Here is a 16,496-nt window from a genome sequence, read left to right as displayed (position 1 = left end):
CGATTTGCCATTTATTTCATCATACAAACAGGAAAAGTAACACAGTTTGTCATAAGCGTGTCATCATCCAACAGGTGTCTTGGTTCAAGAAGAAACCCAAAGGTATCCATTGTCTTTCCAGCCTTTGGAATCTGCCCTTCATCTCCATGTGAAATCTGTCCAGCACATCTGTCGCAAAACGTTTGAATTGCAGTTCTATTGACAGTCCTACATTAGAACTCAGCTTCCCATCAAGTCTTTTCTTTCTTCTGGTTGTTTTGATTACAGGGAATCCATAGTATTCACTACTTTCTTTTGCTTTTTCGATGGATTGGGTTTTTGTCAGTTTCTCATCATTTTGCAGAAAGCATGAAAGGGTACTAATTTCTTCAGCAGCTTCCTGTATATATGCATTCCAGACTTTTGTAGTTTCTTCTGAACTATATTAATTGGGCGCAGGAGCTTTGACCAGAATTCCAGATAGGCAAAAAAATATATTAATTTTCCACTGCATGAAGAAGATTCTGTGCTAATATTAATGATATTACGTCATTGTTGGTTGTTTATGTTTTGTGCGAAAGCAAAAGGATTCAAAGCATACAAAAGTGGGAAGATCCATATCTCTCTATGCTCGAGTATAAAAATACTCCGATAAGCGGACTGCCGTATTCACCATCACAACTGCTGATGAGTAGAAGACTCAGGGAATCATTCCAACTGATCCCAAACTGTTGAAACCATCGGTAATGCAGAGAAATTACTCACGAACGGCAGATGAAAAGCAAAGTGAAATACGATGCAAAAGCATGACTACCTAAAGATTACTCTGTCGGAGAGAAAGTGAGAGTTCGTCTAGGACAAACATGGCAGAAAGCAGTTGTCATAAAAAAAAACATTCATCTCCCAGATCTTACATCATAAAGACAAACGATGGAAAAACACACAGAAGAAATCAACGCTTTTTGAACAAGAATTTCGATGAAGACATCTCTGTGTACTATGATACCGATGAAGACAATGAACAGCAAACTGTTGGAACAAACGAAACAGACAATTATAGACCAACGTCTAGAGAACTTGTTGTGCCAGTCAAGACAACCAGAAGTGGACGAATTGTTAAAGTTCCTAGTAGATATCAGTTTAAGAACTTTAAAAGGAAGGATGTGATAATAACTTCAAAAGGAAGGATGTGCTAATAGTATATGATATTACGTCATTGTTTGTTGTTTATGTTTTGTGCGAAAGCAAAAGGATTTGACGGAAATAAAAAGAGAGTCTTCTATGTCTACTTGGATAATCACAGTATCCGATATAATTATCATTATTATTAATTAATGTCTACAGTATGTTACTGTCTATCTATCTGTGACCACAGAACAGATTCTGTGCACTGCTTCTAGTGTCCATTCTTTCAGTTGTTGATTCAAAAAGTATGAAACTGCCGACGTAGCTTCTTCTCTTGTATTACTCTTTTTTTTTGTTTTTAAAATCCCGGCTTCATCTTCTTTCGGTTTGGCCCATCTCTGGGGTTAATTTGGGAAAAAAAAGTTTAACAATTCATGTACAGTTCCAAATAAGGTGACAATTGTTGGATCTATCTCTGCAGAATGAAAAGCTGCCAGGTTGAGAGAGTGATTATCACAGCTCTGAAATGTTGCTTTTTGGATTTATGCCCAACAGACGTATCCGCAGGCTAGACAGACGGCCACTCATTGTGGCTGCATTATCACAGGTTTAACCTTTGCGTCACGCTGTTTTGTAGCCCCACTCTGGTCAACTCGGCATGGGGGAAGTTCCCATAGAAAGAATAACATTTTTTTTAATTTCACAAATAAAAAATATGCCATGATTGTGAAATTTCCTCTGAAGAAAAGACATACATTTAGTTTTTTTTTTATTCATTTTCCCACCTTTGCAATTCACTCTTTCATCACTCTGTAAGAACGTTTTTTTTTTTGTTGTTTTTTTTTAAATTTAGAAAAACATGTGTCCATTGGATTGAGGAAAGATGAATAGAGGGGTAATAACTCGAGTGTGAAGTTTAATTCTGAAATTATAGACGCCAAACCAGAATAATAGACAATTCTAGCATTATTAAGAATAACTTTTAGATCTGTTATACCAGATTCTGTAAATTTTGCTACAAGGTTAATTGGCGTAACCTTAAAATACTCGCCATTCAAATCTATTATTAGTTAAGGTAACAAGATACCTGGAATTCGCTGTATATCATACAGTTTTATTCGTGGCAACAAAGAGAGAAATATTCTTGGTTCTTGCTGCAAAGCACATGTTTGATCTCTTTTAAAAGGAAAATAAATCGGCAACAGATCTATTAAAAAAACAACAACTTTGATCTCTTTGGGAAACAGGGGCGGACTGGCTATATGGGCATTCGGGCAAATGCCCGGTGGGCCGGTACCTAAATGGGCCGGTAAGGCCACTTAAAGGGCCTCACGAATGCCACTATAGAAAGTATTAAATTTTTGAAAGGTTTATAGCAGCATTTTGTTGCAAAAGGGACCCTCTGAGCGTCGTGTTTAAAAAACAACTTTAACAGACTCTTACAGTATAATGCTACTTTTATCTGATCACATTTCCCGAAATAATGTAGGCTACTAGCCAACAGCCGTAGTAGGTTTCATCCTTGAAGAGCCTCTACATACTTAGCCATTACAAAGCAACATAACGTTTATATCTCGTATAAAGGTATAGAATTCACTGTGTGCATGCGTTCAGTTATCGATACATCATCAAACTTAACACATTCATTTTTAGGACAAGTAGAACTTGAGTTGGATGCCTATTATATGACATTCAAGTTTGGGGCCGAATGGAATAGAAATGCCGGGGCCGATTTTGACAGCCAGTCGGCCCCTGGTGGGAAAAAATATTTAAAAAATATCTCAAAGTCAACGTCTAGATTTAGTCTTTGTTATAAATTTAATCCTTCTAGGTAGTTCAAGCGCACTTGGCCTTTCGACCACGCTTCCCACATTGATAAGCAATGTATTAAACAAAATTTAATAAAATACTCTGAAAGACACAAAGATAAAGGCACATTCCTCGTCCCATATGCTAGGACGAGAGGCCAAGTGCGCTTGAACTTGGCTTGGCTTGGCTACCTAGAAGGGGGCTCGAGGTTCGACACCCGACTCGGGCAGAGTTGTGTTTACTGAGCGCCTTAAAGGCAGCACGGAAAACCAACTCCTAGATACCCCCTCCCCCCCCCCCCCCCCACGGTCCACAAATGAGATTGGACCAAAAGCGCTCTGAGCATGCTATAAGCATGAAAGTAGCGCTATATAAAAGCTATAATAAAAATACTCCTTCTTCCCTAGCGCTATAAGAGCATGGAAATGGGTTGCCTGAGTCAGCCAGGAAAACCAGTGACTTGGCAGAATTTTAGTCATTGGTTAATATGCATGACTAAATGCATGACGCGTAGGACGTAATCATCTTCTTTTTTGAAGTAACGTCTGTATTATATAAGATAAGGTTAAAAACAATCATAAATATAAGATCATCAACAAATCTTGGCACTAAAGAAAAACAGAAATCATCCCAGCCTGCACAACGACCAGCCGCCCTTACTTCTCCCCAGCCGCCCATTAGAGCTGGGTGGACTCATAGGCGCCCCCCCCTATACATCCCGAAATGAAATATCCCAGTTGACACTAGGTTTCAAGCCAGGGGCACTCGGTTCGGAAGCCAAGCGCTTTATCCCTCCGCCCCCACAGTGCTAACAAGTGGACAAAAATGATCACTAACCTTTAAAAAAAAAAGTTTATCAATGCTTCCTTTAGTTTGTAGACCGGAAGAACCATAAAGCTAGCTATTTATAGTTTTCCCCCACATATAAAAATCTACAATACAATGTGTTTTGTGCCTGATTTAGTGTTATCACATGTGTCATTATTTCTCCTCTACCTATAAAATGTTTTCAATGCGTCTCGCATAATCTCTGTCAAACAGTCCAACCCATGGCCTGTACATGTTGCCATGAACACTACCAGAGGGAGTAAAGGGAAATAACTGGCACCTCAAACCAGAAAGCTTCGGAACGAGGGGCTCATTAGCCTTGGTCAGGGCCGGATTTACCTGTAGGCGTAGGTAACACAAGATACACCTAAGTGCCCCAAAGAAATATTTAACACTAACATATATCTGGAATTAAAAAGGGGGTCTCAAATTTCCAATAGCGTGGGAAGTGTGAAGGGGTGTCTAGGTTCGACACCCGACTCGAGCAGAGTTGTGTTTATTGAGCGCCTAAAGGCAGCAAGGAAAACCTACTCCCACTGGTCCACAAATGAGATTGGACCATAGCGCTATGAACATGCTATAAGCATGAAAGTAGCGCTATATAAAAGCCATATTTAAATTTAGCCTAGAGCAGGGGTTCTCAACCTGTGGGTTGCAACCCCTTTGGGGGTCGATTGACGATTTGCCAGGGGTCGCCTAAGACCATCGAAAATATGGATTGTCATGTTTGTTTGTTTTACATGTTTCGGATGTTCCTTCAGAGTTGAAGATAATTACTTCCTAGTCCAAACCTCCCGCAGGACGACGGGGGATGGGAGCGGGCAGGGTTTGAACAGTGACAAATTCATCTGTGAAAACCGTATCAGAACATGCAATTTTACCTGAATTACGCACCAAAAAGATAACCCACAGGGGTCGCCTATGAGTTTCTGATAAAAAGAAACTCCCCTTTTAAAATTAAATAAGGCATTTTTTTTTAAAGAAGACTCTACCAATAGCAAATTAGTCATACAATTTGAATATCTAATTTCTCAGCAATCTTTTCTTTACAATTTGAGATTTTTAAAATTATGTAAAAAAAAAAAAATATAACCAAAATTATGGGTTAGGATTTCAATGTGCATGTTTTATTCTCAAGACAATAAATAAAATAAGAAAACAGATTTATTTGACTGATTTGGAAAAATTATAGAAAATTAATGTTGAAAATTGCACACTGACAAAGCCATACGATTCAAGTATATAAATCAGAAAAAATAAAGATACAATAAAATATTTTTTTTTAATTACTAAATTATAGTAAACTATTCATAATACTTTTCTCTGTAGTAAAAAAAAACAACAACCAATGCTTAAATTCTTAACGGTACACACAAGCTTTTAAATGTTAATATAAATTTTAAAAAATCTATCCAACAACTTTTATAAAGAAAAGACTGATATTGACTAATTATTTGACATAAACCTGATTGCACTTGCTCCTCAGAATCACAAAATATTTTTTAGCCCTTTTGAAGACATTCAAATAAAACAATGACACGTGAAGGACTCAAGTAAAACTAGAACACATCAAAACAAATTCTAAATCTCTGCAGAAAAGAATTCCTCTAGCCCAGGGTTGCCCAGATTTGGAAGCAACTTTGATTAGAAACGAATGTCACTACTAATAGTGCTTTAAAATATCAAGTCCTTTTCAACACCGATGGTAGAATGATAAGAAACTCTCTTTGAAGCTACAGTATTTGTCAAATGTCTGTCATTCCTCAATGAAATGGAAAATGAAGCAATGAAGTCAGTCTTCAGGTCAAAGAAATAAACTGACAATACAAAGTGTACATCTTTAAAATCTTATTTTTGTTATATAAAATCTTATTTTTGTTTTATAAGTTTTGAATGTCCCACTGCAATGAAGATTATGACATCCTAGCTCAAGCAGGACTGGGTTTGAACTCGAAATCATAGTGCTGACACTCCAAAGCGCGTACAAAGCGATTATCCACAAAAACAAAAATTATAAGACAGATATTTTGTTATGTTCAAATAAAAGTTGGCGACAAATATTAAAAAAAAATAAATAAATTCAATCTGCTTCAGTTATACAAAGCATAAAGCAAGTAAAAAGTTCTCGTTCAGCAAGATTTAGCATCACTTAGTATAACAGCTTCAAAGCATTGTGGGAAGTGTCGCTTGATGAAGTGATTGACCAGTGTCAACAAGACAATATAAGACAGTGGTGGTAACATGCTGTATTAACTGTAATAAATTTTCTGACATGCAGCAATGTAAAATATACATTTTATTAAGATAAAAAATAGACATCAAGACATTATTCATAAGACCAAAATGAATATTGTCAAAAACAAACACATTGTACTTATAACTTTTTTTTCTTCAAAAGTTAGTGAGAAAAAAAAAATAATGAATGGAATGCCCATGTAGCTGCACTGACCAAGATTATGATTGATGAACGGGGGAATGTAGAATATTTTAATTATACAATGGCATGTAGATTGCCATTTGTATAATTTTATAAGCAGTCCAAGTTAATTTGGACATCGATAAATATATATCTATATATATAAATTCTAATGTACATAAAATATTACAACTATTTTACATTCTACTGTACACACAAAAATTTTAACTATTGTACAAGCTGGGACTAGGCGTGTTGTTTGTAAATCATATGTACAGTCGTAAGCAAATCTATGTACAATTTGTAGTTCATTGTAAAGATGCATTGTATTAAATATATAGACACTTAGAGGATGGCGAAATGGAGTTGTGTTTTTTTTTGTTTCCATGGTCAATTTTTAATAATGATGTCCTGGTGGTCAGCTCTAAGACCAAGCACTTTTAATTATTCCCATTAATAATAGATACTCATAACAGTTGAGTGTACAAAAAAAAAAAATCTTAGAGAAAAAAAATCTAGCCTTCATTGAGAAATTAAACTTAAACGGTTATGTCACTTAAATGCTTTACCTACTTCTTCCAAATAGGGTCTCGGTAAATAAACTTAGTTTCAAAATCTTTATGTTCAGAGATTCTAAAAAATTACTGTAGGAATAACAGTCAACAATGGCACATAGCAAGATTCTATGCATATAGAAGCATCATGTTTGTAGGCAGTGTATTATACAAAATACTTTTCTCATAATAAAAAAATGACTGTTTTGGATTTTACAAGGAATAATTAATAATACATTAATAATTAATAAATATTATAACTAAATGTTATATTTGTAAATTTGGACATAAAAAGTCAATGTCAGAAGAACTATTATATATCATCATAATTTGTAATGTGTGATGTTTGAATATGAATTAACTATATATTAATATTGACAGAACAAAAAATATTGTCGAGTTGAAGAAATCACAGAACAACAATTATACATATCTTTTCCCACCTCTAATGAGAAGAATGACAAGAAATTATGTTCAAAATGTACATAAATTCAGAGGAGGAGGTTGGATATTTAGAAATGTTTAGGAAACAACCAAATAAAAAATAAAATTGAACACAAATTCTCCATTCCACATCACAATTTATGACAATTAAAAAAAAAAGATTTTTTTTCCCTTTCTTTTTTTAAAACTATAAATCATGGTGACATTTTAGTATTTTGTCATATCAGGAGTTTTTATTGCTGGCGGAAGGATCTCCCCTTTAGGTAAACTTGGATCATTCATTGTCCTTTGTTTCTTTTCTGTGAGATTCTTAATCCGGTTTTTTAGCTCTTTAAAAGATCCTTTCTTCCAGCCAATGTAAGCTTCAACACCCACTACTGCCAGCCAAAAACAAAAGGTGAACCACGCTGAAATCTAGGTCAGACAAATTAAAGAAACAATTAGTCAAATTAATTTACTTAGACAGCTACTATGTATGTATGTATGTATATATATATATATATATATATATATATATATATATATATATATATATATATATATATATATATATATATATATATATATATATATATATATAAAAGGCTTGTCTTCGGGTCCAAAGATTAGTGAGGAATGCAGTATTTCCCGTGGCTGTAAAGCCCCAGCTGTGACATATATGTTTTGCCTGATACATATATATCAAATATGTATGTTTAAAATGCTGCATATTTCTTTTTTACTTTTTTATCTGTATTTAGTAATAGATGTTTCTTTTATTTACTGAGAACATAAGACTGGGATATTGACTTTTGGGATCTTAGGGCACCCCTGCGTTCAGCCAACTCTAATGGGTACCTGACTTTAGTTGGGGAAAGTAAAGGTGGTTGATCATTGTTCGGGCCACGACAACCTGCTCATTAACCGTTGGTCAAAGAAACAGTTGACCATAACATCATTTCCCTATAAATCATTAATCATAAATCATAAATCATCAAAGGGAGCTCTTCTCTTTCATTTCAGAGTGGATGTGGGTGGATTCTTAATGCTTTCTTTGTTGAAAAGTTCCAAACAGCGAAGACATATTTTAGTTTGGCTTAACTAAGATTGAAAAGCATTTCAGTTTAATGTTCTTAATTGATTTGTTAATTTTACTTTCATAAATCCTGAACATTGTTGGATTTTTTTAATCACATCATCAGAACATAACTTTTATGACTGGTCTTTTTTGCAGATTAGCAACCTTTAAAATCACAAACTTTTTGTTTACTGATATCCTAAGAAACTTATAACTATTGTATGCCAGCCACTACACTTTCTACTATCTTATAAAGTACAGTATATTAGCCTCTATACTTCTACTATCTTATAAAGTACAGTACATCAGCCACTATATTTTTTTACCATCTTATTAAGTACAGTATGCCATTAACCATACCATTTACATTATCAACAATTAAGTAAGGTGCTTGTAGCTGTTAATGTCGGTGCGTAGATTATGGCATTCTAGCACCAATGTGTATTAAGTGCACAATTTTTGAACGCACTTTTCTTTTTGTTGCCTTGCTTGTAAGCTGATGGAGTGTTTTTGTTCTGCTGGTGTAACGTTTGTTGAGATTCTTCTGTATACCCCTGTTTAGGGGAGTTAGTTTGGGATTAGAAGTCTACGCTGGTGACTAAAGACATCAGTGTGTTGTGTTGTGGTTTCGAACATTAATGTGTACGTTGTGGGACAGCAAGGTGTAGAATTATTATTTAATTAATAGATCCACAATATTATAATGTTCATCATAACTTAAAGTCCTATCATTAAACATTTACATTGTCAACAGTGAGTCACTTATTTATTGCAAGCACGAAGGTGCCTGGTTGAATGTCAGGGGCCCGGGCAAACGAGCTAAGGCCTTAACATAACCCTGACAGTTAAGCTATTTACTTCATAGTTACCTCTGAAAACCTCAAAGCATGATAAAATGTTGTATCCACTTCTCCGTTTGGTAATTCAACTCCATAGGAAGAGGAACAGCTGCAAGAGAAGACAAAAACAACTATCAGTCATTACTTTCTACTCACGCAGCTTCAAACTTGGACAGAGAGGATAGAAACCAAACTATTATGCGTGGAAGCGTGGTCAAGTGCGTTTGAACTTGGCTTGGCTACCTAGAAGGGGGCTTGAGGTTTGACACCGACTCGGGCAGAGTTGTGTTTACTGAGCGCCTAAAGGCAGCATGGAAAACCAACTCCTAGATACCCCTTCCCCCCCACTAGTCCACAAATGAGATTGGACAAAAAGCGCTCTAGGCATGCTATAAGCATGAAAGTAGCGCTATATAAAAGCTATAATTATGTCAAGATGAAGAAGCAGCTATAACAGGAACAAAAAAATTTAGCATGGCCCTGCACATTCTCAGGTACTACATGAAGCAGCTGTAGACCAAGTAAATTAACCACACCTTCATACTAAACAGCAGACCCAGTGCCAAGTAAATTAACCACACCTTCATACTAAACAGCTGACCCAGTACCAAATAAATTACCCACACCTTCATACTAAACAGCAGACCCAATACCAAGTTACCACACATTCATACTAAACAGTGTCAGGTAAGTTATTTGCTTTGATAGGGTATGATATCATAGTCCCATATCCCCACCCTGAACAATATAACGCAAGAACCAAAAGGTAATAACATACAGAACTACGAGCACCGAATAAATGTTATTCAGCTAAACAGTTAATAAATAAACGGCAATTGTTAAACACGAACACTATTAATGTTAACAATATGTGAACTTACATTAGTTAACAACCCAAGCAGAAGTTTAGCAATTTAATGAACAAATAAAGCATTATGATAAAAAATGATGAAGTCTTTATGGTATTTACAAAAGCAAGTACACATAATCAAATTATTTACAATAGATATAGCACACATTAAAATGCGGTGCCACAGTTGATCAGGGCTCGCAACGCCCTACAGACCAACAACTTTCTACACCTCAACAACGATAGTTATGATATGGCTCAGCTTACAATTTAAGCAAAGCCAAACACACATAATTACCAACCATGTTCAGTATTTGTATCTTCTCTATTGTAGTGTTAGTGTTTACTGTTCTCCCATTCTGCCTGATTGTAGTTGGCAGCACTTAGTGATTTTTGTTCAACATCAACATGTCCACGAAGACACAGTTTTAATGAATGTGAAGACTATTTTCTAGCTGAAAGTCCTGAATGATTCGGTCTATACTGGTCAAAACAAATAGTATCTAATACCTACCTAACTTTATCTTGAAACAGCTCGCAAATTCTGGCCAGACCAGCAGATATTAAGGCAGCAGTGACTAAAAGTAAGATGACCATTAGTAAGTCCAAGATGAAAATGGTCACATGAACTCCCCACACACTGAAACATCTGAGGACAGAGAAAAGTGTGTGTGTGTGAAATTAAAACTATTTTAATAAAACTTTATTTAAATTTCGCATATACCTTTAATAATAATTCATAATTTTATTTATAAAGTAGTAAGTACTGTTAACAAACAAAATGTAGGCTCAAACCTCTTAAATTCACTAAACAAAATGTGAAGCTGTTAACCCATTAGCTCCTTCTGCAGTTGGAAACGTTTTCCCGTTTTTGTCCTAAACCGTTGTAGAACATTTCTCAAACCCCCTATTCAATAGACTTGTTTTAAACTTTTTAAAAACAAGATTTCTTCTAGTCTCGTAGCAAGCGTGATTACAATTAATTTTGGAGATTACCGATTCTATTTTTAATAAAATCGGAAAGGTTTTTATTTTTTAAATAATTTTTCAAATGAACAGGCCCATAGCCCCAGTGTATAAGCCCCCACGTGGGAAAATGACTATTTTTGAAGTTTTTTATATTCTAGTGGCATTAAACGTATATTTTTTTTAAAACTAGACATATAGTTCTATTTTTTTAAGTTATTTGTTTGTTTATATGTATTAGATCTTCAATTTGATTATTTTTTTGCAAAATAAATATTTTTTAGGATTTTTTAAATACAGAGTTATCCCTACTTGCTTAGGACTTGGGAGGGGGTTTTTTGAACCGGAAATAGGAGCTATTGGGTTAAGCAGTTCTTCCATTAGCTTGGGGCTAGATGAATTTAACTTTAACCCACAATAATTCTTGTACTATAAATAACAGACATCCCTTCTGTTCTATGCATATCTATGTAGTAATCTTGTCATGCATGTTAATTAGAGACTTAAACTCTACTAAGTCATTAGTTATCCTTTCGATTCAGGCAATCCATTACATGCTCTAATGGCACATATGAAGAAGAAGAAGAAGCAATTGTACAAAGTTGTCCTAAAAGACAAACAACAAGCTACACAACATTCAAGAAAAACATTAGGATCTATCTGTTCAAAACTTTTTTAGATTATTTTGGCATTTTATTGTGTTTATATATCTGTTAAGGAGGCGCGGTGGCTTCTGAACAGGGGACCGAGGTTCAAATCCTGGTGAAGACTGGGATTTTTAATTTCGGGATCTTCGGGCGCCTCTGAGTCCACCCAGCTCTAATGGGTACCTGACATTAGTTAGGGAAAAGTAAAGGCTGTTGTTCGTTGTGCTGGCTACATGACACCCTTGTTAACCGTAGGCCACAAAAAACAGATGACCTTTACATCATCTGCCCTATAGACCACAAGGTCTGAAAGGGGGAACTTTACTTTTTGTATATATGTTATGTTATCAAATCGCCTTGATTCTACATTACGTTTTTCAACAGCGCTATATAAATTAAATTATTATTATTATCATTACTAAAATATTAGCATATTATAGGCAATAAGAAGAAAAGTGCCTTTATCTTTGTGTTTTTCTGAGTATTTTATTAGGTTTGTGATTTTGTATATATGTAAGTTATATGGTTCAGTACTTAACAAAGACAAACAGACACAAAAACTCTTTTGTTCCACTGGCAATGAAATCATTAAATAGAATTCAACTATCTGATATAAACTTTTCACACATAAATTTTGAGTGAGTCTGCTGTGAAAGTATATTTTGATTTTCTATAGTTATTGTGTTTTGTTTGGTGTAATGCACAAATTGTAAGACAAATTTCTTTATGGATAATAAAGATTATTATTATTATTATAAATATAAATACTTTTTAGTCTTCTGTCCTGAAGTTAGTGATTTTACTTATGGTGTTACTTAGTCAAATGTGAATATTTATTTCTTATAAATCTCAAAGCTCTATATTGTGTCTGTTCTAGTATCATTGTGGGTTTTTTTTAGTTGACAGAACCCAAACAGAATATGCATATTTATCTAATTAAGGCTAAATAATATATTAGTTTATGTTTCAGTTTGATATATAAAAATTTCTTTTAATAAGCCTTAATTTTGATAACTTTTCGTTTATTATAGCCCCTAGGTAGGGGAAATAGTTTACCGATTTCAAATCAAGTAATGATTGTTATATTTTATTTATATAATTCAGCCCCGATAATTTCTATTTAAAGCTTAATGTGGACCAAAGAGTGATCCGAGTTTGCAAAAATGCTACATTATCAAAAATAGGGTTGAAAAAAGAAAAATATAGTACAGTACTTGTTTGTAATATTAGCTAGAAAATACAACATAAAATAATAGGCCAAAATACCATTGAACACAGAAAAAGTATGTACTTTAATGAAAATTAACTTCAAAAATGGTCATTTTTTTAATCAAAAGAATGTGAATTGTCATGTTATCTTCTGCCCAACACTCAGATGAAGGAACAGCAAGTCCATTATCAATGTACCTTATTTAAAACACTGAAGTCCTTAGTTTCCCACTATGTAATATTTCCCCTACCAAAATGTGGCCAAATTATCTTGACTGACGATTTTTGGAATCAACTAAAATCTAGAAAAAGAATGAGGGGCCTATACCTCATGGTACTCAAGTCAGACTGTTGTCTGTCAACACAAGCGGACATGATTCATTAGCACACAGCTGACAGAGCCGATAGATCACAAAGACTGAAGGGGAAACTTTTTTTTGACAAGAGCACCTTAGAAGAAAACACTGAAGAGCTACTTCTTATTCCTGGTTATCGGATCAGTATAATCCTAAAAAAACTCCTGAATTTATATATATATATATATATATCCATATATATGTAAAAATAATAAAACTTAGATGGAGTGTGATATTAGAAGACCTCAGTTGTAGCAGACTGAAGTTAAATTAACCTCAAAGCTGCCAAGTATGTCACAGTGAAATAATAAGATACTCACTCATAAATCCTATCTGATATGCTACTGGAATATCGCATGATCTTTATGACCAAGACAATCAGTCGCAGACCACATAAACACAGAAAGCACACAGCAGAAGCAACGCAGTAGGAGCAAACAGAATACTCTCCAAAACCCCTGGAATCACTGTACAGAAAGCAGTTGTTTCCAGCATTCTCCTGAAATAAAAAATATACAAGTCGTGTTTTAATACACTGACCTACAAAAACTGAACATAGTAATTATTTAAAAGATCAGAATGGTAGCAATGAATTGTAAGTAGCCATATGTTACTGTTTAATGTGCTTGCAATTGGCTTTAAGTTTAGTGAATCATTACATGCTTCTTTAAATGAATAGCATTTATTACCTAAACAACCAGAAAAAAATGATAAGATAATGAAAAAGAAACTCATTTTGTGGCCCCAGTGGGTCAGTCGTACTTGCATCTAAACCACATTAAAGTTACAGATATACATGAGCTGCTGGTGTGTTTTTATAAATGGGTTTATCTGTGACATTGTATGTCTCGAGAGATGATCTCTTCTCTTTGCAATGTCTCATGTGACTTAAAAAGTCAATCCTTGATACATAACTGCAGTCACTGGTTGGGCATCTCTGTAATCACCTTCAGTGAAGTCCAGAAGAGCATCGGCGCCGTAGGCGCAATTATCCCTTTGGTGGTTAGAAAGGCTTTTGTCCAACTACCAGGCCTGGACATGGGGCTCTTCACCCCTGTCTTGTCTGAGGGCTTGCAACGGTAGGCATAATCACCAGGAGCTGTCACTCTTTCTACTTCTGTTGTCGTAGGATGTAATCATCTTCTTTTTTGAAGTAACATCTGTATTATATAAGATAAGAAGTGTATATGCGCCATCTGCAATCCACAACCCTTCCTTTATGCTTGCTCTCCATCTGGATCTATCCAGTGCTTCTTTTTCCCATCTGTTGGTGTCAGCTTTTAAGAGATTCCTGTCAAGATTGCAATTATCTGTACAGTACCTTTAATTTAATGGGTGACCTGCGGCTCTATTGCATTTTATTAGATCACCATACACAGAATACCTTGCAGCATTCTGTGAACATGTCCAAGCCATCCAATATATCTACTACTGATAACAGCTGAATTTCCTATCATCCTGCTCTTCACAGCACTTCCACAATGGTTATGTATCGATTGATCCTAGTAGTTCGACATCACCATCTCGTCCAGATTTCCTGTACTTTTACATCAGTGGAGTTGTTTTTTTTTCCTTTATAGCCAGCAACAAATAATTTTAACTAAAAGTAAAAAGTCTATTGTTAGTCTATTTTGTTTGTCTGTTGCTGATGTGTTTTTATTTTGGTCAAGCATGGTTTCCTGTGTATCATTGTACATAACATGGCATGTCTATGGTTAAATTCAATTGTATTTTAAATAATAACTTTTCTATACAGTTGTGTACATAACTGACAGTGTCTAAACCATATCGGCATATGATATATATGATATGATGCTAACAATAGATCTAAAAACTCTTTAGTAATAAATAGCTGAAAGTAGAATCAAGAGACAAGAATGTGCAACATTGTTACATTGCCAACAAGGGAAAATGTTTCACAATAAAACTTTTTAAAATTAAAAGTGACTAGTCTAGTTTGCACTACTTGGTCTTGCTCAGACTAAACTTACCATCGTTACTGCCACTGGTACGAATATGAAAAATGATAAGATGATCAAAACTCCAAAACAAGCTATCCAAATTACTAATACACATTTTTCCGACAACTGTCTTGGTATTTTCGCTCGAACTCGAGGTTCAGGTTGAACTTGAAGTTCATGACTGACATGAGATGGCTTTACTTTTACTTGCTCTGCCATTTATCGTATTTGTATGTAGACTAGATAACTTTTAAGGCATGCAGATCTAGTTCTAGACTAGGTCTAAATGTTGCAAATATAAAAATAAGATTAGATCTAGAGCTAGATCAAGAATCTAGAATCTATTATCTCCTTTCCTTTATTTTTTTATTATACAAGTTAAATCTATCAAGTGTTGTCAATTGAGGGAGATGCAATGTCTTCCGGTCTACTTCCCATTACTATATTTAGAACTGAACAAACGTCTAAATTACCCAAACGAGCCAGTCATACTTTGAATGACTAACTGGAATTTACAAATCGATAATGTAATTTTCTTTCAACCAATATGATAAAAAATGACGTCTCCTATATTAGTGCTACATACACATTTGAATTTCGAATACACTTTAGAAATAATACAAATTGGAAACATATAAAAACAGAAATTTAGCTCTTTTTTTATGGAACGTCTGTAATTTATAGGAATATTTTTTAAATAACTGCATATAAATCCAACAATGATACCGGTACATCATAATTCAAACTTGTATTAATTTATTAAGATTAACACCATCCAGTATACATATAAAACGCAAAAGGATATGGAATTGGTATATTAAAGTTTTATGTAGTAAACTAAGCATGACGCGTAGGACGTAATCATCTTCTTTTTTGAAGTAACGTCTGTATTATATAAGATATAATTTTAATTGTAATGTATAGGCCTATGCCTTTCAGAGAAGACCAAAAGAAAACTTAAATAGACAACTGGGGGACAACAGCTTGATCTGCAATAGATGTGGAAAATATGCAGTCGCAAATGAGTTTGCATAAATATGTGAAACACTTATCTTCTTATCTTATATAATACAGACGTTACTTCAAAAAAGAAGATGATTACGTCCTACGCGTCATGCATTTAGTCGTGCATATTAACCAATGACTTAAATTCTGCCAAGTCACTGGTTTTCCTGGCTAGCTCAGGCAACCCATTCCATGCTCTAATAGCACTAGGGAAGAAGGAGTATTTGTACAAATTTGTCCTAGCATATGGGACGAGGAATGTGCCTTTATCTTTGTGTCTTTCAGAGTATTTTATTAAATTTTGTTTTTGTATTTGAAGATTATGGTTCAGTGTTTTATGTATGATTGCTACTTTACTTTTGAGCCTTCTGTCCTGAAGGCTTTCTAAATTTAGTGATTTTACTAAAGGTGTTACTCTAGTCAAATGTGAATATTCGTTTGTTATGAATCT

At 34.5% G+C, this 16,496-nt stretch overlaps 1 protein-coding gene across 1 annotated transcript; it reads right to left on the bottom strand.

Annotated features, from left to right (window-relative positions):
• Positions 1-4,845: 4,845 nt before the first annotated feature.
• Positions 4,846-15,470, bottom strand: LOC106069277 (uncharacterized). Its single transcript, XM_056022852.1, has 5 exons — positions 15,071-15,470; positions 13,400-13,578; positions 10,416-10,550; positions 9,082-9,160; positions 4,846-7,569 (listed from the first exon to the last, which is right to left on the bottom strand). Exons 1-5 carry the CDS (start codon positions 15,257-15,259, stop codon positions 7,363-7,365), a joined length of 789 nt encoding a protein of 262 aa, XP_055878827.1. The 5' UTR covers positions 15,260-15,470; the 3' UTR covers positions 4,846-7,362.
• Between the last annotated feature and the right edge of the window lie 1,026 nt (positions 15,471-16,496).

This window comes from Biomphalaria glabrata, chromosome 3 (assembly GCF_947242115.1).
Source record: "Biomphalaria glabrata chromosome 3, xgBioGlab47.1, whole genome shotgun sequence".
Classification (NCBI taxonomy): domain Eukaryota; kingdom Metazoa; phylum Mollusca; class Gastropoda; family Planorbidae; genus Biomphalaria; species Biomphalaria glabrata.
Note: the sequence above shows the minus strand (reverse complement) of the source record. Positions and strands in the feature narration are given on the sequence as shown.

What these genes read in the sequence shown, in the direction of transcription:
- LOC106069277 (XM_056022852.1), bottom strand. Translation starts at nt 15,259, where the DNA reads ATGGCAGAGCAAGTAAAAGTAAAGCCATCTCATGTCAGTCATGAACTT. An exon ending in TACCAGTGGCAGTAACGATG is followed by an intron (nt 13,579 to 15,070) that starts GTAAGTTTAGTC and finishes TTTTTATTTCAG; the next exon opens with GAGAATGCTGGAAACAACTG. An exon ending in ATGCTTTGAGGTTTTCAGAG is followed by an intron (nt 7,570 to 9,081) that starts GTAACTATGAAG and finishes TGTCTGACCTAG; the next exon opens with ATTTCAGCGTGGTTCACCTT.